Source organism: Nesoenas mayeri (genome assembly GCF_963082525.1).
Source record: "Nesoenas mayeri genome assembly, chromosome: 2".
Classification (NCBI taxonomy): Eukaryota; Metazoa; Chordata; class Aves; order Columbiformes; family Columbidae; genus Nesoenas; species Nesoenas mayeri.
The window spans coordinates 15,457,924-15,481,908 of NC_137543.1; the positions used below are offsets into that span (position 1 = coordinate 15,457,924).

The 23,985-nt window shown below is 39.4% G+C and overlaps 1 protein-coding gene across 1 annotated transcript in view; it reads left to right on the forward strand.

Annotated features, from left to right (window-relative positions):
• The window catches only part of ENPP2 (ectonucleotide pyrophosphatase/phosphodiesterase 2), a gene marked incomplete at both ends in the record, with an annotated part of 54,767 nt that overhangs the window by 25,105 nt on the left and 5,677 nt on the right, over window positions 1-23,985 (forward strand). Inside the window, 13 exons of the mRNA XM_080364270.1 lie at window positions 167-239; window positions 8,723-8,834; window positions 10,392-10,517; window positions 12,852-12,883; window positions 13,699-13,826; window positions 15,902-15,989; window positions 16,128-16,215; window positions 16,903-17,075; window positions 17,366-17,414; window positions 18,761-18,897; window positions 19,390-19,525; window positions 20,723-20,800; window positions 23,454-23,586. Of these exons, the coding sequence (XP_080220396.1) occupies window positions 167-239; window positions 8,723-8,834; window positions 10,392-10,517; window positions 12,852-12,883; window positions 13,699-13,826; window positions 15,902-15,989; window positions 16,128-16,215; window positions 16,903-17,075; window positions 17,366-17,414; window positions 18,761-18,897; window positions 19,390-19,525; window positions 20,723-20,800; window positions 23,454-23,586 (1,353 nt within the window). The remainder of the gene's footprint in view (window positions 1-166; window positions 240-8,722; window positions 8,835-10,391; window positions 10,518-12,851; window positions 12,884-13,698; window positions 13,827-15,901; window positions 15,990-16,127; window positions 16,216-16,902; window positions 17,076-17,365; window positions 17,415-18,760; window positions 18,898-19,389; window positions 19,526-20,722; window positions 20,801-23,453; window positions 23,587-23,985) is intronic.

Sequence of the window (23,985 nt, forward strand, 5' to 3'; positions counted from 1 at the left end):
TAATTGCTTAATCGTACTGTGGAAACATGACTGAAAAACAATTCTTTTTCCATAAAGCGAACTCTCATTGGAAGCTTGACTTGATTTGACTTGACCTAATAGGTATGTGGTTTTTTTGTTGTTGCTGAAGGAAAGCTACCCTGAACAAAACCTTGCTTTCTTTCAGGCCTTATGTTTATGCTTTCTACTCTGAGCAACCAGATGCTGCTGGCCACAGATACGGTCCTTTCAACTCAGAGGTTAGTACAGACTCTCTCCTGCTGAAAAAGCACGTGTCTCAGATACGTTTTTGGAATAATTGCTGCTGCTCAGGAGTATAATTTTTAGCAATGTTTCCCCCAGTTTCTGCAGTATGCTTCCCCTCTGCCAGAGAAAGCAAAGTTATTGTCTAAAGGATTTATCATGTGGGATTCACTTCTGAGAGAAGGAACTGCCCGTGCCTTTCAGGAGGCTGCTTCTCTGTTATGTGATGATGCAAATGGAAAGATTTATTTGGCAAAGACAGGAGTGCAACAGCATAATTTAACTTTCCTCTAACAATTTATCCTCCGTAAAAGTAATAAAAATATAACACAGAAAATATTGAGGAAAAATGCAGAGTAGAAAAACCTTTGTTTAAAGCTGACAGCCTGCAGTAGCCAAAGTAATAATTCCAGTCTGTCATGAACTGTAAAAAGCTGCTATTTCCAGTCTCATATAGGCCCTATGGGGGTTCAGAAAGCTTTGCCAGTACTATTCCCTCAGGACAGGGCTGTTGAGTTTGGTTAAAGTTTTGAAGCACCATGAGGTATTTTAATAAAAAATTATGTGCAAAACACTACAGCGGTTTAACCCCTTCTTTGAGCTTTGGGTAGCTGCCTGGGACCAATGCTTCCCTGCCAACAATGTCCAGGTGACAAGAACTTAAAGACTCTGCACTTGTCTGGGATTTGTGGGGAGGAAAAGTAAATTCTGCACCTGAATACCCTACTGCTTCGGGTGGCTTGGGGTTGGCATCTCAGATGATCTCTGACATCTGGCAAAGGTCTCCTAGTTTCAGTGCAAATGTATGCCTGCAGATTGCCATCACAAGACTTTGAGTTTTTATACATGCTTTAAAAGGGTATTCAAAGTTTGCAAATCTTTGAGAACTGAAAAGCATGTCACAGACCTACTCTTTGGAAGGTGATACAAATCTCTCTGAGCAGCCAGGTACCCAGCAGTAGTTTCTTACTTGTTTAGTATACATCTGATAGCTGTTCTCTGCTGGAGAAGTGAGGAAAGAGAAGCAGCGTTAATCTTTTTTAATATGCTTGAGTTATTTGGGCTGTTTAAACAAGTTTGCAGCAGTTATGAACTTGCTGTGGGTGTCATCCCTGTTGGAGCAGCGTGAGCTGTGGTCCCAGAGCAGCGAGTGTGAGGAATTGCTCCAAACCAGCGCTGAAACACTACAGTGGATAGGAAGTAGTCCTCCTTTTTCTGCATAAGCAGTAATTTAAACCTGCCAGCACTCTTGCTTAATTGACAGTGATTGGTATACATCTCTGTGTTTTCCCTTGGCTCAGAACAGGAGAGGTGTCTGACTTGGTAAAGCAAGGTATTGGTAATGAGAGCTCTCTGATTCATGGATATATTACTCGATGATGCTTCACAGCTCCTCTTATTGAAGTGTTACAGATGTGTGGCTTATGACTGACAACTCTGATTATATTTATCTGTAGACAACCATTTCCTTCTGAACAGAGTTGTGGGGCTCTTCCCCTGGACTTAATGGAGACTAAGAAGATGCTGGCATGACATCTGGCCTCTAAATTGTAGTCTTTAACCAATCAGTTTAGCATCCAATGTGGTAATATATTTTCAGGTTAATTATAAGTGTCTAAAGAGTGATGTGTAAATGTATCATCATAGTAAAAGTCAATATAAAAGCAAAAAGCCCCCAAAGGCTCTTATTGTTTGGGGGATCTTTTGGATGGTTATCTGAAGGTTGATCTCTAATTGCAAAGCAAAGCGTAGGCTCTTAAAAAGTGTGAATTAGTAGCTTATGAAAGTTTTACAAATAAATTCATTTATGCTATTTGTGTTAAACACAAGGAGAGCATGAAATTGATTTTTAGCAAATTGAGAACAGACGAGTTAGCAGATGAGCATGGGTTCGCAGTTCAAACAGTGGCCATAACTTTGTGAATGGAAATTTAAATAAATGAATACAGCTGTGTAAGTATACAGACCCTGAGACTTGCTAGAGGCCTGGTTTCAGGATAGAAAAGCTAGGAAGTATTTTATATTATTTCTCTTGACACTGTTTTCAATATAATTTTAGGAGCTATAAAAGGTACATAAATCAGCTGGGAAGAAAGTCCTTAAAGGGATCTCTTGCAGCTGTTTCCTTGATACCAAGTGCACAACCTCCCTGTGAAATCATTCTTTTCTTGTATATAGCTGGCAGCAGTTAGACAGTTGGAGTGCTTCATTTTCCTTCGTGCAAAGGCAAATCAGCCAAACAACATTTGAAAACAAGCTCTTAATAATTCTGTGTTATATTTAAAATGACCTTTGTGTTTCTTTTTTTGGAGAGCGGATATTTTGTGCTGAGTTTTTCTTGCTGAATTTAGTATCTTGAGGAATAGTTCTATGCATTGAAAACCTCAAAATCTATCAAATGTCCATTAGAGTAAAGGGAATGTTTACTAGAGCTTATGATACCAAATAATGTTCCAAATGTATCTTAAATGTATCATATTAAAGGTCTAATGGCATCCATTCCTGATAATTTTCATCTTCCAGACTTCAACAGATCACAAGTAGAGCTTCATGGGACAATACATAATAGTCTATATGCAGAGTGTCTTGAAAACTGTAAATAAAGGGACTTAGAAGCACTTAAAATTTATTGGTGAACTGCCAGTGTTGTTGATATAAATGGAATACAGATCATGTCCAGTGTCCACTACTGTAACTTTGCATGTCTTCCAGCATTATGAATTTTGGTGTAAAGTACTTGATTGTTTAGATTTAGGAGATTTTGGTTTGGTCGTGTTTTGTGGTTTGTTTGGTTATTTTTTTGTTGTTGTTTTGTTGGGATTTTTTGGTTGGTTGGTTTTGGGGTTTTTTTTTGTGGGACATGAATAACTTCTAAGAAGTATTTCAGTGGGTTCTATTATATTTCCAGGAGTAGTTATGGGAGTTATCAAATATGTGCTTGCTTTTGATTTACTTCTGCATTTTTTTCCTTCCCTCTGTGCTTCTGCAGTTGAACTCTGGTAGGTTGGTCCGCCCGGGTCAAGAAGCAGAGCTTTGGCTGGCTAGTTACCCTTGTGATGTTACAGTTCCCTTCTGTAAGCGGGGAGAGATTAGTTTCCCTCCTCCATAACTCTGTTCTGACACTTCTCAAGCAAGACTAAGATTTGGCTGGTTAATAAGAACTTGGCTTTTTTTTTTTTTCTCCTAGCTAACTTTTTTAAAAAATTAAATATTCTAGAAATATACTACCATAAGAGCTCTAAAACACATCCAAGTCTGGCATTGCTAAGCCGTTCCTGCTGCTCCTCTAACACACTATCTTGAGACGGCCGTTTCCAGTGTTCAGACCTGGGTCTCCTGCGCTCGCGTGTTTCTGCATTGTGGAGCTCGCTCTGCGCCGATTCCGGGACAGTAAAACGAGAATCCTTCCTTCCCCTGCCGCTCATCAGGACTGCACAAAGCTTGAAGCGTTTTAAAAACACAGAAAACTCTGGTGCTGCTTTATTAAAATGTCTTTCTGGAGAGAGACGAATGAGACTGGACTAGAAACTCCTTTCCAGCTGCTTGCCTTGGAAGCAATGAAACAGCATGGCAGATGGTAACATCCCCTTCCTCCCCTTCCCTGTTCACGTAGCTCTGTAACTGAACATCTGTGAGAAGCTAAGTACACAGAAGTTAAATATCATCGTAAATCTCCGACTCTTCTCAAGCCCACTCAGCATGCCCCATTATACGCAGCGTATCGTAGTTACTGTCTCCTGATAGGCATCATCTATCAGAAACTCACACGCAATCCTGAGCAGTGCCAAGAGCCTGCAACTTTTTCAAAGTCAGTGAGAGTGGTATGGTTTAAAATTACAAGCAAGCTGATTAATTGGATAGTATTTTTTTCCAGTTACGTCTTATTTTTTTTTTTTCCCTTTTACAAGTCTGCCTCAGGTATTAATGAATTTATGACCAATAATATTAGTTAATTAGATGCCACACTGGAAGTGCTAGGAAATTAAATTCTCAAATTGCTCAAAAAGCTGGTAACAAGGCAGGTAGCAGTGCAGCTTTGTGCCCCTGCTCTGCCTTGCCCAGCTGAAGGATACAAGGTCCATGCTGAGACTCACCTTTGTAGCTTTGTCCTACAGACCTGCAGTCCCTAGACAGTGGCTGGTGGGGTTCTGGTGATTCCAGTGGGGTGCATGGCTTGGCACACAATGGTGGCATCTGATAATGCTACTGCTGACACTGCTTCAGCCAGAAAGTGGGTGCAGGAAACCTTGCAGAAAGCGATTTGGACAGAACAGGCTCTAGTACTCACTCGTACCTGAACCATCATCCAAGTGAAATGTTGCGTTTCCAACAGCACCCTACCACAGACACTCATTAAATTGTATGCTATGAATTTTACTTAAATTGAAATAGTTTATTTAATTTTGATAATATTGATGGATTAATATTTGATCAACGATCCCCTCCATAAAACTATGTCTTTTCAAAACCAGAAGCCCCACCTATCTTCTGAAACACCAATTTCACTTGCTTTTATGCTGTCTGCTCTCATAACTGCTGTTCTGCTTTCAGTACAATTTAGTGGATTCCTCCTTAAAAAGAGATAGATCCTAAATTGTCCAAACCCCTAATTTTTTAGAAAGGCCACAGCATTTATGCTTCAGGGTTATCTAGCACAGGTAGCTTTACTATCTGATGTGAGCCAAGACAGGCTTTTTTTCTGAGTCCAGACATCTCTCCCCGCCAGTACAGGAGAGTAGTTATGGCTCCCCTCTTACTCCGCCTAAGAGACCTAAGAGAAAGCTTCCTCCTAAGAGGAGACAGGAAAGACCAGTTGCAGCTCCAAAGGAAAGAAGAAGAAAAGTACATAGAGTGGATCAATATGCCGTGGAAGGTCGCCGGAAGAAAGTAAGTTTACATATGTTCCAAAATTTTATGATGGAAGTGCCACTTTTTAGGCACTACTCTAGCTTTACTTTTTTCAACTTGGGAGTTCATTCTGTGCTTCAGGCTGAGATTTTTCAGACAAAACTTCTATAAATGTTCTGAAGGACCCAAAGGCAAGCAGCCAAACAAGACCAAACCTTCTGGGAGCTATGGTTTTCTTGTTTCAGACTCTGTTTGCACTAAGGAAAGTCATCTATATAATCTCTTTATATTTTTAAATCCAGCCATCATCTGGAGGCAGTGTCAGATAAATCCCTGGGAAGACACTACCAGTGTTGCTAACCCTTCTGAGCTATTACAAATTCTGCAATATGTTGTAACCTGCTTAAGTCCCCAGTTCACAGAAGCCTGATGATTATTTGAGATTCTGTGTCTAGACGTCGTGGTTGTGAAGAAGTCCTGAAAATGTGACTCAAAAAATTGTTTTCTTTTTTTTTTTTTTAAAAATATATATAAATATATCTTAAAGGCAGTTTGTGACTTTGGAGGGTAGAGGATTCTCGATTACATGATTTCTGGATGCTGTATTTGCAATACAAATGGTATGTAATCTGTTTTTGCAAGAAAAGGATCAAATAGAAATTGCTTTGCTAGGCAAAGGTGCAAGTGAAGGAAAAGTATATTCCTTAGTGTACTGGCTTTCTCCATCTGGCACTAACAGCCTAGAAGGGGCTGTAGGACACTTCAGTATTATATTAATTTCAGATATTTAACTAAGTAATTCAAAAAGTCTTAAAATAAACAAGCTAAATATTTATCCTTTAGGCTTTAAACAAAAGCCTTAACACTCCACTGTATCCTACAAGAGGCTCTAATCACTCATCTCAATAGTTTTTTTTTGTGGGGGGTCTTTTTTGACTTGTTGCATGATTCAACTAAAATCAGCTATTTTGAGACCAGTTCTTTAAAGGCATGGCAGACAGGAACACATTAAAAATTATCAGGTATAAGAAAACCAGAATTTTTCAGAGAACTTTTAACACAGATACACCTGAGAGGAGAACTGATAGTGGCCATGGATGATATTGCCATTACTCATTAATTTGCCATTCCGAGTTATACCCTTCTGGCATGAAGTAGGGCAGATAGCTTGACACATTCCTACCGATGTGAGCATATGCAACTCTTGCTTTTTTTCCTTTCTTCTTCTGGATAAAAAGGTTATCTAAAACGCGTCCCTAAAGGACTCTTCCTGATAAGTCAACAGTGAAAATTTATCACTATTATTAAAAAAAAAAATCCTACTATTACACAATAGTTCCCATCTTATCTGCAAGTTAATCTTCTGGTGCTGTTTGAGAGCAATCAAATATAGTACAGGCTGGATCCTACCAGTTGAGGAAAAAAAACCAAGGATAGAGTGAAATTCTTTCTTCCTTCCAATCAAGCTTCTTCTACGGGAAAACTCGAGCAAATTCAGTTGTGGTCTGTATGTCTCAGATGCCATACCCAATGTTTTCAAAATAGTACCAACTCTTTCTTGTAGGACCATCTTAGAGATCCATAGATCTTGAAAGATAAAATGTTTTTCTACAGCCTTCCAAAGTCTTGACATCAATGTATTAGGTGTAGAAAGAGTGGAAGAGTTTTATTTGTTTATCAGTAACTCTGCATCTGGGAAAGAACATGAGCTGCAAGAGTAGCACATCCACATGACGAATCCTTGCCAGAATGTGCCACCTACAACCAGCCTTAGGCTGTGAAGACCATTTTGGGGAAAAAAAGTGAGAATCTTATAGCATAATGAAAGATTGCTGAATTTAAAAACTGAAGAGGGACAGAATGCAATGCGATCAATAAATATTGGTGAGGGCCTTTCTGAGAGTGGCTCTGAACACAGTCAAAAGTTGGAGGTTTGGGGTTTTTTTTGTGGTTTTCTGTGGGAGTTTCTTGTTTCTTTTAAGAACAGGATTTTTCATTTATATTGACTTTCTTACATTATTAGAAATGTCTCTGCAGGTTTACAGATTAAACTGGTGAAGAGGGTAGCTAAACAAAATTACCATCGCTTGGACTCCTTGAAATCTCTGGAAGTATTGTTGCTTTATTTCTTTTTATTATTATATTTTTTTTAAAGAAGCCTCAAGCTTGCCGACAAAAGTAAATATTAATGGGAAACCCATCTGGATTTGCAACTTCCTTGAATAAGCTTTGGATTCTGAGTAAAAACTATATTTCCTTATATGATTGATAATATACAAATAGAGTTTCATAAAAATAGAATTCCTAATCATTGAAGAAATTCTTTGTATTTGAGAGTGGAAGAACGATGAAACAGACAATTTCTATTTTTTTCCAAACTCAAAATGTTTCAAAGTTTTAACTAAACTGACTACTTAGGATTTCCTGAATTAAAATACTTCAAAATTTTACCCTTTGCCTGAACCACTTCCATATGTTGCAGAAACTGTTCCTCCTGTTCCCCACTGTGATTCCACCTCCCGTGAACCACTTCTCCATGTAGTTATAGTGCCACATGGGAGATGATATTTCTTGTCTCATCTTAAAACCTATCTGATTTGTTTAACATCCATCGGTTAATGGTAGAGGGAGAATTTCTGAACCATCTCATTCTGGGTCAAGCTAACGTGGTGTTTATTTTTTCTTCTCAGAAAGTTCTGCCAAAATCTAGTGGTTTTCTCATCCAAAATTTGTTAGCATTCTGTTTGTCACTAGGAGGACGTTTTGTTGCAGATACTTGGACCCGCCAAATCAAACAGACAAGTGAGGAGAAGTTGGCATATAGTGACAAGAAATGTTTTCTTCTCAAAGCCAAACAAAATCAGAGTCCTCTGCCTAAAATCTGACTTCAAAAAGTTTCCCTTCTATGTGCCATCTGGTAAAAAGAAGACTTTTATTTTCTTATAGCTGAAAACGCAATCTTGTGAACATGTCTTGGTGTTTTCTGTTTTGTTTCTTGATGAAAGGGAAACTTAAATGAAGGAGTCACAGTGCTGCATCCATGTCTGATGGGGCTTTCTAACAGTTTTGCCAAAACTGTCATCTGGGATGTTGGAAACTCTTGGCTTTGAAGCTGAAGAACGTTCCCTCTGAGCCCTGTGTGCTACTCAAGTGACTTGCATGCTGTCATCCTCCTGTCAGGTGTCCTTCGAAGAAAATTTCATTAAGTGACTTTGCATACAAATGCCAAGTCCTAAGCCTCATTTCATGTTCACATAAAATAGCCTTTTTAAAATATACACCTAAATGTGTGGATAAGAAACAAACTGAACCCCAAAGTCACATGCATTTTTCTAATATCTATTCTTAGTTTTACCAAATGTACACATGTCTATGGGAGGCCTAGGATCAGCCATAAAGATCTCGTGCTTTCTTGTGTCAACATCTCAGCAAGGTTTTCTCATGACGCAATCACAGTGTGGATCTAGGAAAGGAAATGCTACGATAACTGCAGGTGTAACAGCTCAGCCAAGGCTTTGCCTCTTGACCTGGATGGCCTGTCAGAGTTTTGCCAGAGCACCTCCCTTTGTAGATGAAAGGGGAATATTGCAATGGCAGAATTAACTTCTTTCCTTTCTGCATTTTTATACAGATGATGGTGAATCCCCTGAGAGAGATTGACAAGACAGTCGGACAGCTAATGGATGGACTGAAACAGTTGAAACTACATCGATGTGTCAATGTCATATTTGTTGGTGATCATGGTAAAGTAAACAATATTCTTTATCAGTATATAAATGCTTGAGCAATGTTGCTGTACTTATTATAGGTGGCTTAAATGAAAGTTCCATTTAAGATATTTTTGCACTGATTTTTTTCTGGTAGTTTAAATCCCCTCAACCAGCCAGTTTGTGCAGACTAGCCACTCAATTCACCTGTTAATTGTCATTGGAGGACACTTCTCTTTTATAACAGTGATCTGGGTATTTACTGGCAGTGCTAACCTTTACTCATGCTTCTTTTGGTGTTTTCACAGGCAATTTTACAAACAGCTTAACATTATAGTAATGTATGCAGTTTCTAAATTTCTTCAGTTCATTAATAATGATGAAATAAATGCTTGAGTGTGACAAAACGTACTTGGCAAAACTATTTTATCGTGAAGCTCTCATTGCATGTATCAGAAGGCTATAATGTGTATAGAGTAACCTTTTTGGCAGTTTTTATGGAAAGAAAATATTTAGTAGCACTGTTTCCCTTTTCATGAGGACAGGAGTAGGACTTGAGAGACATTTCCATGGCAGTTAGTGGGTCAAGTTGTGCAGGCAAGTACTAAAATCATCCCTAGTTTGGCGCCTGCCGGTGACTGATGATGGAATTAGATGACTACAAGAAAGACTGGAATACCTGTAAGGGACGGTGTCCAGCTTGGATGGAAAATATCATCAAAATAATGGAGGAAGGAGGAAAGTGGTAAAAAGATATTTCGGGGTCGGATGGAGAGTCACCCAAAAGCAGAGATATTATATGACAGGTCTCATTCTTTTGGACATCAGGAGTAACTTTACAGTAGAAGAAACAGTAAATACTAGCAACATCGAAAAGAAAAAGGAAGTTTTATTAAAGAAAAGCTGACCATGCTTGAGATAAACCTGTTTTTTTGCAAAACTTTTAAATGATGCTACCAAAGGTCCTGTTTTGTTTAGATCATTCGTTATGAAAGTCTCACAAGGACTGCTACGTAAGCAATAAAATGGCATATGCCTCCTTTCTGGCTGTGGGGCGAGAAGGGTAAGGGACAGGAAGGATTTCCAGGGGAGGCAGTTTGGTGCAGAGAACCGCCTATGACTGGCAATACATTCCTCCCCACCACAAACAGCTGTAGGAGAGAATTGTTTATCTGTGGCTGCCTTAGAACAGACCACCAACAGACAATACCTTTTGTATGTGACTTCTCTTAAAATCCTTTGTTTAAAAAAAAAAAAAAAAAAAAATTCCCAAATTAGTACATTAAACTAGAAACAGACTTAGATTTTTCCATGAGCTTAGTTTACAGTTGTGTCAGTGCACACACGGTATATACGTTGACTGTTTCTATGTCGTTGAGACTGGTATTTCTCTTGTGCAGGCAAGTACTAAAATCATCCCTAGTTTGGCTCCTGATGGTGACTGATGATGGAATTAGATGACTGGAAAGAACAAAAATAATATTAGTCATTCAAAATAAAAGAATACATAGGCTGATTGGGGTTGCTTTCTGTGCTGTTTTGGAAAACATGTTTATTTTCCAGCTGGATTAATTTTGCATTTTCTTTCCACAGGGATGGAAGACACTACGTGTGAAAGAACTGAATTTTTAAGCAACTATCTGACTAATGTGGAAGATATCATTTTGCTACCAGGATCTTTAGGCCGAATTCGCCCTAGGTCTAGCAATAACCTAAAATGTAAGTTAATTTAATTGTACCCCTTATGTCCTGAGAAACAGACTTCATCCCTTTCTTGGGCTGGTGTTGTCCAAAGGGTGTAAATTCACAGTGTATTGGTGGGACATTGAGAGGGAAGCCCAGTGAAGACCACCCACTTGCCCCATTCCCAGTCTGTAGTTCACAGACCCCGCAGTAGTAGAGCTGTGTCAAGTGAAGGGGGGACATGTTCTGGGTTAAACCCATCCTTTTACAGCAAGGAATGGGATCTCTTGAAGCCAGTTTCACATGCCAGTTAACATGTCATTATGGGTTTATTCATGCACTTGTCCCCTCTGTGATCAAAAATGGGACTTGGGAGATCTCAGCACTGCATGGATTGGATATGGAAAAAGCATCTGGTATATTTTCTGAGCTAATGGAAAAAAAAAGAATGGTTAACCTTGAATTCAGTAGCTTCTTCATACTTTTGGCACAGATAAGAAGCAGCGTGGGTTGCTAAACAGCAACAGGCTGGGGATGTTGAAGGATATAAGGGAGATTTAGAGCATGGATTCAGGGCCAACATTGACAGTAGAACTTGCTGCTCTTTTGTACCATGCTGTTAGAAATTCACCCTGATGTGGTGTTTGCTATTAGCTGATCTTTGATGAGATGACTCAGGGCTCAAGTAAGAGTCCTCTGGTGGAGCTGACTCTGTGATTTAAAGTATTTCAGACCCAGCTGCCCCTGCTACCCTCTGCTGAAGACTGTTGCCTCCAGGGCAGTGGCACCAGGACGGGCTTGTGCCAGTGCTGTGGTTGCTCTGGTTCAGCATACTCAGGCAAACTTGGCTTTGCCAGCAGTTTAAGCTAACATGCAAACTGTGAAACTCATAATCTAACCATGTTTTTTGCAACATATGCTGCAGGGGTGACAACATTTGGTAGAGGGGGAGATCAGATGGTTGGGACAGCCAGCTGACCCCTCATAACACTTTAGATATACTTCGGCTGAGGGCAGATTTCACAAAAAATTGTTCTTCAAAGATTTTCAGAGTAGTAGCAGAAATTGTAAGAATGTGCTAAAACTTTCTTAGATACTGATTTATGTATGCATTTATTTTGTTACAAGCTATTTTACCTGGGTATTTATGCTCTAGGAATACGTGACGAGTGTGTAAAATCTGTTGAAAATAGTGTTGTACATTGATAAAACTCACTAGTCTGGCATAAAGACTGAATTCTTACACTTCACAGTCTACTGAAAACTTGTGATTCAGTTCTGAGAAGTTTGGTTTTTGTTTTGTTTTGTTTTTAAATCTTTCAATCCTTGAATTCTCAAATTGCTGAGAAAACCCAGTTTTCTTTGGAGGATGAATGGCAATATCTTCCAAAAAGACCAGCTACTCTGACTGACCTCTGACTCATGCTATTGCTGTTCCCACAATATCATTGCCTTCTTTTGGCCTCTGTCCACAGCTGCCTACTTTGAATGTTGGCAATTCCTTATAAATCGGCAGTTTGAACACAGAAGAAACATATTCCTTAGTTTTAAAACTGGACTTTGCCCCCTTAAATGACAAATTACCAACTTTTTTACTCCTTCTCCATTTTCCTATCGATAACACTGCCTTTAGGCCTGCAGACACACCTTCGCAATGGGTAAGGCTGTAGCTTGTGTTTTGAGATTCACTAGAGCTCATTTCAAGCTCAGCCAGATTGTGCCTTAAGCAGCCAAATCAATAATAGTTAAGCAAGAGATTTTCACAAATGTTGTTTGTTTCTCTTTTTTTTTCTTGTTTTCCACCATTCTGGAAGAAGATGGAGTTAGTGTGGACCATTGCTGGTTTTGGGTTTTCTACATCTTATATGTCCCTTTAATAGTGCAAAGGCATATCCAGAATACTCTACTGTGGCTTGTCACTTACTCTGTAGTAGCCTGTGAAATGTTAAAAGACTCAAAAAATGCTACATATTTACCTTACTCTGCTTCTAAGGAAGTGTATGTTGGCATTCAAATGTGCTTTCCAAGTTATTCAAGGAAAACCTTTGTGTTTGAGGATGACTTTGATTTTAAAGGAAAGCTGTCACAGGACTTGAAATTGTATGTTTTCAGAAAATAGGATAAATATTAAGCTAAGCTCCGAGTCATAAAAACATGAGCAACATTACCTAAGCAACTAAAATATCACTAAGTATGCACACTTAAACTTTAGTTTACATTCAGGATATTTTATCTGATATATACGGTATAATTTTAGTAAAGATCAGCCAAGTTTTAGGAAAATGCTGCTGCAAAACTACATTATTACTGTGTTTCTCTGCAAGTTGTTCATCTTTTATATTTTTGTCTTTTTTTTTCTCTGCTTAACAGATGACCCTAAAGTGATTGTTGCCAACCTTACAGTAAGTATTTAGGACTAGGAGGTATCTCTGTCTGTACTTTACTGCTTACTTTGCATCTTAATTTAGGGCATTATTGAGCATTCTCTTCTCTCTCTTTAGGCAGGAAAACCAACCATTAACACGAATAAAGAGTGTTAAATGGTGCCCTTCATGAGTACAGATTAATGTTTGTCATAAATCCCACTGTTTGCTGCTGTAGTAGCTTTTATAACTTTTTTGGGCAGTGCAAAGCCAGAATCTCCCTCACCGTCGTGACTCCCTGAATTGAGTCTATTTATTCATTCCTTCAGAAATGGAAAGTAATCTTTTAGGGTAAATATTTTACTAGCATTTTGAAGACACTGAAAAACTTCATTTGATAGGTTTCAACTATAACCTTGCTTTTAAAGGAAAAAAAATGTTTGAAATAAAAGCTGATTAAAAAAAAAAAATATATAAAAATTTCTAACCAGATGGCTTTAAATATATCTGCAGACGAGATGTGTTTTGAGCATTCAGCTTTCCTCTGAAACTTAAACTTTGGTCCAGTATAGAATAAAATGCATCTGTGAGCTAAGTAAGTGCGATGTTTTGCATGATGCTTTCAAAAGACTGTCATGAGAATGAAGCTTTCCAAATATATCTTTGAATGACTCCCCAGGCCCTGATTTTACGCAAATACTGCAAAGAAAGGGCTGGCCCATGTACTCTAGATGTACACTTTGTCTTCAAGACATCATCAGTAATGACCATAACAGCTTGTATTCTGTAATTCACGGTTTATGCGTGTCTCAGCTAACTGACAGCAGTGTCGTTTGTAACCATTTATTTTTCAGTGCAGAAAGCCAGACCAGCACTTCAAGCCCTACTTGAAACAGCACCTGCCTAAACGCTTGCACTATGCCTACAACCGAAGAATTGAGGACGTCCATTTACTGGTGGATCGCAAATGGCATGTGGCAAGGTAATCTCTTGCTTTTGCTTCCATCCTGATTTTTCAGCCTTTTTTTGTTGTTGTTTTTTCTGAGGAAACAAGACACCTGGGATTGCCCCGTCTGTCAGCATCCTGCTCCTGTACCCTGTGAGCAAGAGGAGTTTTGAACTCCTAGTGAAGTTCAATCACTTTTAGTGCAGGGGCATGTGATTCCAAATACAAAATTGTTTGGGAAAAACAGAAGCTGAACAGGGGGTAGAAAACCAGACTGGTTTCTTCAAGCAGTTGCGTGGGTTTTGATTGATTAGTTCAAGTACAGGAGCTGATAAGCTTTTTTTAATGACGTGCAAGCATATTCCAACCAGGAAGCAGGGAGTATGAGAGGGAGGGGAAGGCACATGTGACCAGGGGATGTTAGGGAACAAGAGGCTGCGTGGATGACAAGGGTGAATGGAAAGAAAATAGAGACATTTGCAGAGTGGGTGAACGCCTGAGAACATGTAGAAGGATATGGCAGGGTGAACATCAAAGTGCCAGCAGAATATTGTGTTGCAAAGGAAATCCACAGAAAAACAGGATGCTTTAGCTCAGAGAAAACCCTGTTTTGCGTTGTTCTTCCCCATACACCTCTGAATTTTCAGTAATAAAAAACAGGTAATTTTTAATATTCTTAGCTAAAAATTGAGCAAGGGAAAACAAGTTGACACATAAATGTATAGAGTGAACAGGAGATGTGTAACCTTATTTTATGAGTTGTGCATCCCTTTCTGGTTTAACACATATTCTTTTTCTTGCTTGGGTCTTCCAACACATGTTGTGTATTACAGTATGAGAATGGCTGGGTCTTCATGCATAAAGCTGACTCTGGTTCTTGGAAGATGACACAGCTTTTGGCTCATGGTAGTCTGTTATGAGCTTTAAATTATAGTATGCTTTTTTTGCCCATACAGCTGCCAGGCAAACACACGGTGTGTTGTAAGTGCTTTTTAACATCTGTGCTTATCTTTCTGTGAATTATGCAAGGATCGCTCTGCTGAAGCAGTGAAAGAGAAACCCCAGTTGCTTTCTTGCATAACTCTACAATCTGGCTGGCTGGTTGCCTCGTACAGTTTCTGTGGCTTGGGTTTTCAAAGAATCATACTCTGAGTTTTAAGGCCTATAAAAGTTTTAGTTTTAAGCATTTTACTGGAACTGATGGGATGGCCCAAGTTGATTTACACTTAGTAATTTCTTCTTAATTACATCAGACTTTCTTTGGCTTATTTGTTCATTTTCTGAAATCTCATTCACCAATAATACATTTGGTAACGTAATTCATTGTATATTTGCAGCCAGGAAAATGGTAGTTACAGAACTGATTGCTGTAACTCTAGTAATTTGCAAGGCTAGAATCAAACTTTGGGTGAACATCATTTTATTGCAGATGAAGAAATTGACTTGTAGGATAATCTGGTCCATTACATGTATTGCCTGCACATGGCCCTCATAAAACTGTAAAATGTACTCTGGAACAAGCTGGTACTATGACACGATACTTATTTTTCCACATATTTTCTAAAAGAAAATACTCAGTAACAAGCTGATAATTAGCATTCCTATGATACAGCATGTATTTTCTCAGCTATTTGTCTTCATTGCAATCTTTATCTTTTCCCTCCAGCTTTGTTTCTGCTCCCTGTTTTTTTGTTTGTTTGTTTATTGGGTGGAAGACAAACAGGTGAAAGCACTTTGCAGCATTGTAGTATCACAAAAGTGCTTTCTTAGAACCCTCTTTTGGCCTTTTGAGGATTGGAATAGTGTGATCCAAAACATCTCCAGTCTGTAGAAGATGTGATATGAGAAAGTCCAAGAAAATGAGTAAATAGATGCTAAGGTTGTTATCAATGAGTAAGAGCTGGCTCTTAAGATTGCACCCTCTTATAGTGAGAAGAGAGGGAGAAACCCTGGGGTTGTTGGATAAGCCTCTTGTCCCCACTACTGCTAATCAAGAGAGATGAGCAATGCACTGTTCTGTGACCTTATCCCTCCTACCTCCAAAGTACATTGCCCGGTCAGCCACCATACCTACAGCTTTGAGGAAATATTCCAATATTTTTTCAATTTAGGAAAGCTGTGGATGTCTACAAGAAACCAACAGGAAAATGTTTCTTCCATGGAGACCATGGCTATGACAACAAGATAAACAGCATGCAGGTATAAGCAATGCAGTAACCTTTGTGGGAGGGTCATTGAAGGCAGAAGAAATTGGAAGTCTCTAAAATGTCAATATTCACTGAAAAAAACCCCTTACTTATTAATGCTTTTCTTTGTATTCTTGTCTTATTTTTTAAGACTGTCTTCATAGGTTATGGCCCTACGTTCAAATACAAGACCAAAGTACCTCCTTTTGAAAATATCGAACTTTACAACGTCATGTGTGGTAAGCTCTATGCCTGAGGAGTTGTAAGAGAAACACTCTGGTTTAGCCAGCTGGGTTTTGTTCGAGTACCCATGAGCTCATAACCTGACTTCCAGCATCCTTTCTCCAGTTCCCCCTTCCCAAGCCCTTGCCTTTTAGCCAGGAGGGCTGAAGGCACTTCTCAGGTGCCTCGGCTTGCTCTACTCCAGCAGCTGACCAGTAAAGGCCATTACCACAGTTTTGCTGTGAGTGCCTTGGCAGAGACCAAATATGCACCACAATAGTGTCGTGTCCACACCTCATTAGTTTAGGAAGGACGTTTCTGTTCAGAGGCTGCTTCTGTACCTATGTGTCTCATGGAGCATCTGTAAAGCAGGTGATTAATAACACTCTGTTCCAGGTGGCTGGTGTAAGGTCAAGACATTGACTATAGGTTTGCATTGGAAGCTGCAGGAATAGTTATAAACCCCCTGTTTTCTAGTGCCTTGATGCAAATTAACCTTTTTGTCATAAAGGCCATCATACTATTCAGGCAGCATGTGCAATTTTATGATTTGGACAAAACATTAGTATTTTTACTATATTAAAAGTGTTCATTAACATATTGTCGGTGTAAACAGTATTGCAAGTAAATGTCTTAGGTTAGTAGAGATGCTGCTGAATACATGTTTACCATCTAATCATCGTTTGTCTTTGGTGGTTCCATAGATCTGCTTGGATTGAAACCTGCTCCTAATAATGGCACCCATGGAAGTTTAAATCACCTGCTGAGAGCCAATATTTATAAACCAACTGTGCCAGATGAAGTTGCTAAACCACTCTATCCCGTTGCTCTACCTTCTGCATCTGATTTTGATATAGGATGTACATGTGATGATAAGGTAGGTGTTTAGGGTCTGCTGATGCTTCCACAATTAGCAATAGTTGCCTAGTAAAGTTGTAGGATTTTTGCCTATTTTGAGACGACTTGATCGGTTAGAATTCCCCAGATCCTTCCTGTGAATTGTTTGTACCCTTTTGGAACAATTATGGTTTTTTTTGGAAAACAGGAAACAAAAAAAATTGTAGTTGTTTTATAGTGCTAGTTTTGCTTTGCTACGTGCCTAGTAAAACAAGATGTCAGAATGTTCCAGTGATTCTAATCTTGTTCCTTTTTTCTGTTCTTGAGAAGAACAAGTTGGATGAACTTAACAAGCGTTTTCATGTCAAAGGAACAGAAGGTAAGAGCCTGGTGCCGCAGTTAATAAAAGCTATTTTTGTTTTGTTTTGCAAGTTACTGCTGCTGTATTTTATGACAGGCTGTAGCACCCATTCTTGGATCTTCCTGCCTTTAGTTGGTAATTCCCTTCTCCCTCATGCTACATCATACATATTTAGTTGAAGTTATTCATGTGCAGGAGAAAAAGATGACTTAAGCTTCACTTGAATAAAGCAAGTTTATCATCTTTGTGCTTAAACAAGGCTTTTCTGACTTTTCTTTATTGTGTCCTGCAAAAATATCCTCTATTTGGACTCAAACACCAGTAAAACATGCCCTTTTCTTTCAGGTTACATGCCTATCTGTGAGCAGTGTTAGGCCACTTTCCGTGTTTCTATGTTTTGATTTCCAAAAGCGAGCCAAACCTGTCTGCCAAATGGTTATCAAAATCAATGAACCGGGCAGCACAATGCAAGATTAGACAGGAAATCTATTTTTCCTCTGTTCTTTCAATGATGTTTTTACCTTTTTATAAACAAGCTTGTTAGAGGTATCTAAGGACATTTAACCATAACGTATCACCAAGACAGAAGAAAAGCAAGTATTGCAGAGTTGGGGGTATCTTTTTGTAGCCAAATTTAGGAAAAGGGTTTGTTTGTATGTTTGTTTTCATTGATATTACTGACAGAAAATAGCACATCAGTCTTCAGAACATCGTCTGTATCGGAAAAGTGGAAAAAACATACCCTTTTAGTGAGTGAGCACTTTTGCCTCCCTTTTGAGAGGGACTTTACAAAAAAGCATAGGAAGGAGAGAAAGTCTGGAGAAGAGTGGCAGGGAGGTGGTGGACTCGCCGTCCCTGGAGGTTTTTAAAGTGAGGTTGGACATGGCACTTAGTGCCATGATCTAGTAAACAGACTAGAGTTGGACCAAGGGTTGGACTCGATGATCTGTGAGGTCTTTTCCAACCCAGTCAATTCTGTGATTCTGTAATTCTGTGAGTGACGGGATAGGTGCTGATTTAAACCAACAATACAAGTGCTTATTACCACATGTGTGGCTGAAATGTGGACACTGAGATCCTTGTGGAGTCCCCTTTGGCTGGAGAAACATCCTGTCTCCATGCTATAAACCCAAGTGGAGAAGGGACTTTTAGCCTCCAAGTGGGTTGTGAGGTTGGAAGGTGGATCCCAAGCAAAACTACTGAAAATTACTGAAACTATTGCAGCTCTCTCTGTTACAAGATTCCCTTAGCAGTTACTCAGGGTCAGTATCTCATTAAGGATCACTGTAGTATCAGCATGTATTACTTTGTCATCTTTAAAGTTTTCAGTAGTCAATGTAAATGTAACTTCTTCTCATCTGTAGAGAAACATCTTCTATATGGGCGCCCCGCCGTACTGTACCGCACGAAATACAACATCTTGCATCACCATGACTTTGAAAGTGGCTACAGTGAAACATTCCTGATGCCTCTCTGGACGTCCTACACTGTTTCCAAACAGGTCAGTGCAGTCTTTGCTCTTGAAAAAGTGCTTAAGAAATCCTGGGCAAATCTGTTCATTACCTCTATTCTTAAAGCCCTAAAGTTCCCCTTCCTCAAGCAGATTTTTCCCACCAGAAATCATGTCAAGTGCCATCGTAAAAAAATGCCAAAATCCTGTTTTATCCTTCAGGAGGGAAGAATTTTAAGGAAGAAGGATTGTATATTTATTTTCCTGTTTTCATTTGCTTTTTAGTTTTTGCATGATGGGAGTTTGTTTTATTATGATGCAGTAATCAGTTACTTCATTTTAATTGTTTTGCTTGATGATGTCAGCTACCTGAAGGAGGGGATCTGCAGCAGATACAGGAACAGAATTTGATTGTACAGCTAGGTGGTTTATTTTACTCCATACAAGGCCTTCCATGTAATCCATTGACTGTATGAAATAATTTTCCTTTAGCCATAAATGCTGGAATTACTTCTCTTCTCATTTCTGTCCATGTTACTGCAGGCAGAAGTCTCAGGTGTCCCAGAGCATCTGGCCAGCTGTGTGAGGCCCGACCTCCGCATCTCTCCAGGGAACAGTCAGAGCTGTGCAGCCTACAGAGGCGACAAACAGCTCTCCTATGGCTTCCTTTTCCCTCCTCGTAAGTGCAGATAGCTTTTTAATACCTAGAGGTTTTGTAGGGTGTTGTTGTTGTTGTTAGAGAAAATGCTAGGTACGAAACCCTCTCCCCACCAGATATAAACAGACTAAGGCTTTTTTTGCAATAGTTGTGAAAGAATATAGGTAGGAACGATTTAATTTCCCCCCACTGTGGGGTGATTTCTTCCTCCATGATGTCTTCTCCTCAGAGGGGCTGCTCCTGCACCAGTGTCACATGTGGGGCTCAAGGGGGTGGATACACTATTCTTGCGGAGGACCAAGGGCCCAATGCCACAAGTTCCCATCACATCTTTGGTCCCTCCGCTCCACAAGAGATGCTCCAATCCAGTGCCCTGCTTCATGCATTGAAACAATGAAGTGTCCCAGTTTAGTTAATAAGAGTAAAAGTGAAAAATGAATTGCAGAGAGCCGAAGTCCAAGCTAGAAGACAATCTTCTGAAACTGCCCCTTTCAAGTCAGTGTATAGATACCGGCTTATGTGAACTGGGAATCTAGTCAGAGTTTTACATTTTGAATTCAACCAGCAGTAGGATCAACATATATTTAATTTAAAAATCGAAATGAGACTCTTGCATACTGTAAAAATTCCTGCCATCCTACAGAAATAGTGTTAGTATTAACAGAAAATCCGTGTGAATGAGCGTGCTGGATTGTCTTGGTGCAGTTACACTGGTTCAGTCTTGGAGCAATGATCTTCTGGGAGTAGTAAATGTTTAAGGGACACAACTGTCTCACAGTTGTGAACTTCATTGCTCTGCCTTCCTCACTCAGTGGCTGAAATATTTTATAGGGGATTTGTGATACGGAATTTCTGGTGCAGAGACTTGCTAGAAGATAATCCCGCACTCCTCTCCCTGCAAATTGTTTGGCTCTTTTGTAAAAGCTTGCAGGGCAGCTCTCTGACTTTTGAGACTGCAAAAATTGATGAGCTATATTTTGAACTGGTTGATAGTTGAAGCAAAGATAAAATCCTCACTTTCCATGCTCAGCCATCACATTAGAGACTAATTTTATGCATATAACGTGCACTTCTCAATATAACATTCAGATTGCTGTTTAGATGACAGTATTCCCTTCGGACAGCATTCTCTCTGAAGCCATTTTTCAAAACATTTTTATATTATTTGAATTTATGATATTTCACCTTATTAACATTTTTCTTTTTTATTGCTTTCAGAATTAAGTTCTTCTGTAGAAGCAAAATATGATGCTTTTCTAATAACAAATATCATTCCAATGTATCCTGCTTTCAAAAGTAAGTGCCCTTTCAATGGCTTTACTTGTCTTTCCCAACATATGTGTGTTGTGGTTTGGTTTGGTGGTTTGTTTTTTTTTAATATGTATGTTGGACTATGGAATGAATTAATGGGAGAAGTTTGGAACATAAAGTTCAGTTACCTGTAGCCAGCAGATAATACATGTGGACACCAGTTCTAGGTACGGGCAAGCAAAATACCACAAGAAAGGCTTAAGTTTTTAGAAAGGTTTATGTTCCTTGGTGCCTGGCTAAGGTAAGAGCACAGACATGCTGTAGTTCAGCAGTTTTGCTTCATGCCACAGTAATGCAGTTTGTACAAGACCATTCAGGTTTTCTTGTCTGTAGCCCAAGCTGGTGCAAAATATACTTGGGCAACATGGTTTTACTTTTCAATAAACCGCCTGGGAGTGTGCACTTAGCATGTTGTTGCAGATCAGGAATGAGTGATTATTTTTTATTTTTCTATCCATGCCCTTAGAGAGAGACCAAACGTATTTATTAGCTATAAAGAAAAAGGAAGAGGAAACCAGTCTATGGAAAATGAGGAATGACTTAAACCTAGCTGAAGATTTCAATGCTGCGGGGATATAGCATTAACCTTTCTTTTGTCTGCACATCTCTTTTTCTCTCTAGTTTTGCCAAGAGGTAGGAAAACCATCAGACTATTCTGGTGGTGATTTTGCCTTGGCAAGGATCGAGAAGACTTGGAAGGATCTCAAGAGCCTGTTCTTGTGAGATTTCCAATTCAGATTTTAGGCCAGAGAGGTTTGGATAAACATCAAAGCCTATGGGAGGCTTTTTCTTTTTAACCAGAAAAGAGTGTTTTTAACTGAAAAACCTCTTGAGTAGGAACAAGTGGTGATGTTTGCTGGAAATTTGAGCAAAAACACTTAACTGATTACAGACTGCAAAATTATTGGGGATTTCCCACTCTCAAATCACTTCATAAAAATGCTCTTCATGCTAATGTTAGTCTAAGCAAATTAGCTGAGATGCTAATCATGGAAGAACAACCCAGCAGCAGCAGCAGCTCATTTTGCCTGGTGGCCTTCCTCTTCTTCACAAGCAGACGAAGGATTCCCTGAGAACAAATGCTGGACCTAATATCATTCCTAGGGAATTATGAACCACTGTTTGTGTGCAGGTTGCAATGCTGAGAGCTGATTATAAGCTCATTATACAAAGTTTTTGCCACAACAGGGAAAATCTGAGGTGGCAGTTTTATGCTATGCTGGCTTTGGTGACAGTGCTGGCTGCACAGGTCCCCTCCTCTGCTTTGTTTTACTAATTCACTATCCCATCCCCCAGGCAATCATTCGGCATCCATCTTTCCTGCAGTGAGTCTGGCTTATGCAGCTCCTGCTTTGCTGGAGCTGCAGGATGATGCCCCTGGGCTGCCCCCCCTTGCACTGGCAGTGAGAACTGGAGTGGGGAACAGATTCATCTGGAAAACTCAGGGGGGGAAACAAGAAAAACACAAACAAACAAAAAAATCCAAACCCACTTTCCTTGTTGGGCAGTTTTTATTGTTAAGGCTGATGCACGGGAGGAGCAAGCAGCTGGAAGAGTGATACTTATGGCCAAGTGGTTACCGCAGCTGAGGTTCTTGTTTGACCATTGCTTATGGGGCAGGGAGTTCATGTGGCACTGAGCAGCCTTAGGACAAGGAGTTCTGAGGAACTTGCTGAGGCTGGTGTGTTGCCCTCAGTGTCAGAAAACCACGGACTTGACTGCCTGAGCTAGGCAGACAAAAGTTAACCTTTTACAAGGCTGAGATGTTTTGATTACACACACTTCTGTTAGTGTTAAAATAAAAACAAAACAAAAACAAAAACATAAACCCAAACAACCACTCCCCCCAAAAAAACAAAACAAAACAAAACCCAAAAAACCCCACAACATAAAAAAACCCAAAACAAACAAACAAAAAAACCCCACCAACCACACCCCACCCCCCAAAACCAGATAGAGAACACTGTAGCTGGAGGTAGCAGAGTATTCCCCATCTCTGCAAGCATCTTGTTAAGGCTGAGTAGGGCATGCGGAAGAAAGTGTGTCATGCTCTTCCCAAAAGCTGCTATGATGAGATGCCATTCTATAATCTGGTTATCCTTGACAGCACCTAATTTAAAACTCAGACATTTAATGAGAATTTAACTGGAAGAATATGACCTTTGTATTTCCCTTTCTTTTAAAATGTTTGGGTTTTGCTTTTAATCATGGTGCTGTTTCCTTTATAGAATTAAAAAAACAAAACCAAACCCCCACCACCACCACAGCAGCATTCCCTGTAACTAGATAAGAAAGACAAAGGAAGTGTTTACAGGGACATCAAAAGCATGTGAATAGCTGTTTCTACTGCTTGGTGAGGGAACAGCAGGCTCTCTGTGCAATGTCTATGGCAATGCCAGCCTGGGAGTGGTACCGTGCATTTCCTTTATCACTGCTTGGGGGGGAAAAAATCAACTGTCTGAATAGGCTTTATTGACTAAACTGAATGAAGCTGCAGTAAATCTGTAACGCTTAGTCTTCAGTTTCCCCTGCCGTCGTGTGAATGATGTCCACTGGATTTTTATTTTAGTGAAAAAAAAAAAAAGTGTATAATCTTGACATGTTTTGACTTAGCCTATTTTTTTTTTCTTCCCTACAGAGGTATGGAACTATTTCCAGAGGGTTTTGGTGAAGAGATATGCCACTGAACGAAATGGAGTCAATGTTATAAGCGGGCCAATCTTTGACTATGACTATGATGGTTTACATGACACACCCGACAAAATAAAACAGTAAGTGTTTGTCTTTAAATTGGTTTGCTGTTGCTCCCCTTGATGGCGGCTTTATCTTAATTAATTGCCTGCATAATATTCAGTTTCTGGGAGGAGATACAATTTTCTCTTTCCAAAATTGTTGTTCATCAAGACTGAATGCCCCTGTAGGTAGGACAGTGGTAAAAAATAAGAGCTATTCAGCAGGTTACTGTTCACCTTGACTTTGGAAGTAAATATTCATTCATCCTTGAGATCAAGCTGAATCATGTTCCAAATAAATTATTTTCTCTAAAATTCTCTGGAACTTAGAAGCTGACAACTGAATATCAGAGCAAACCACAGCAGTGCTCTTGAGTTAGGTACTCAAGTCTTTCATTAATTCAGTAATGCATTCTCTCTGTGTCTCTGAACTGAAGA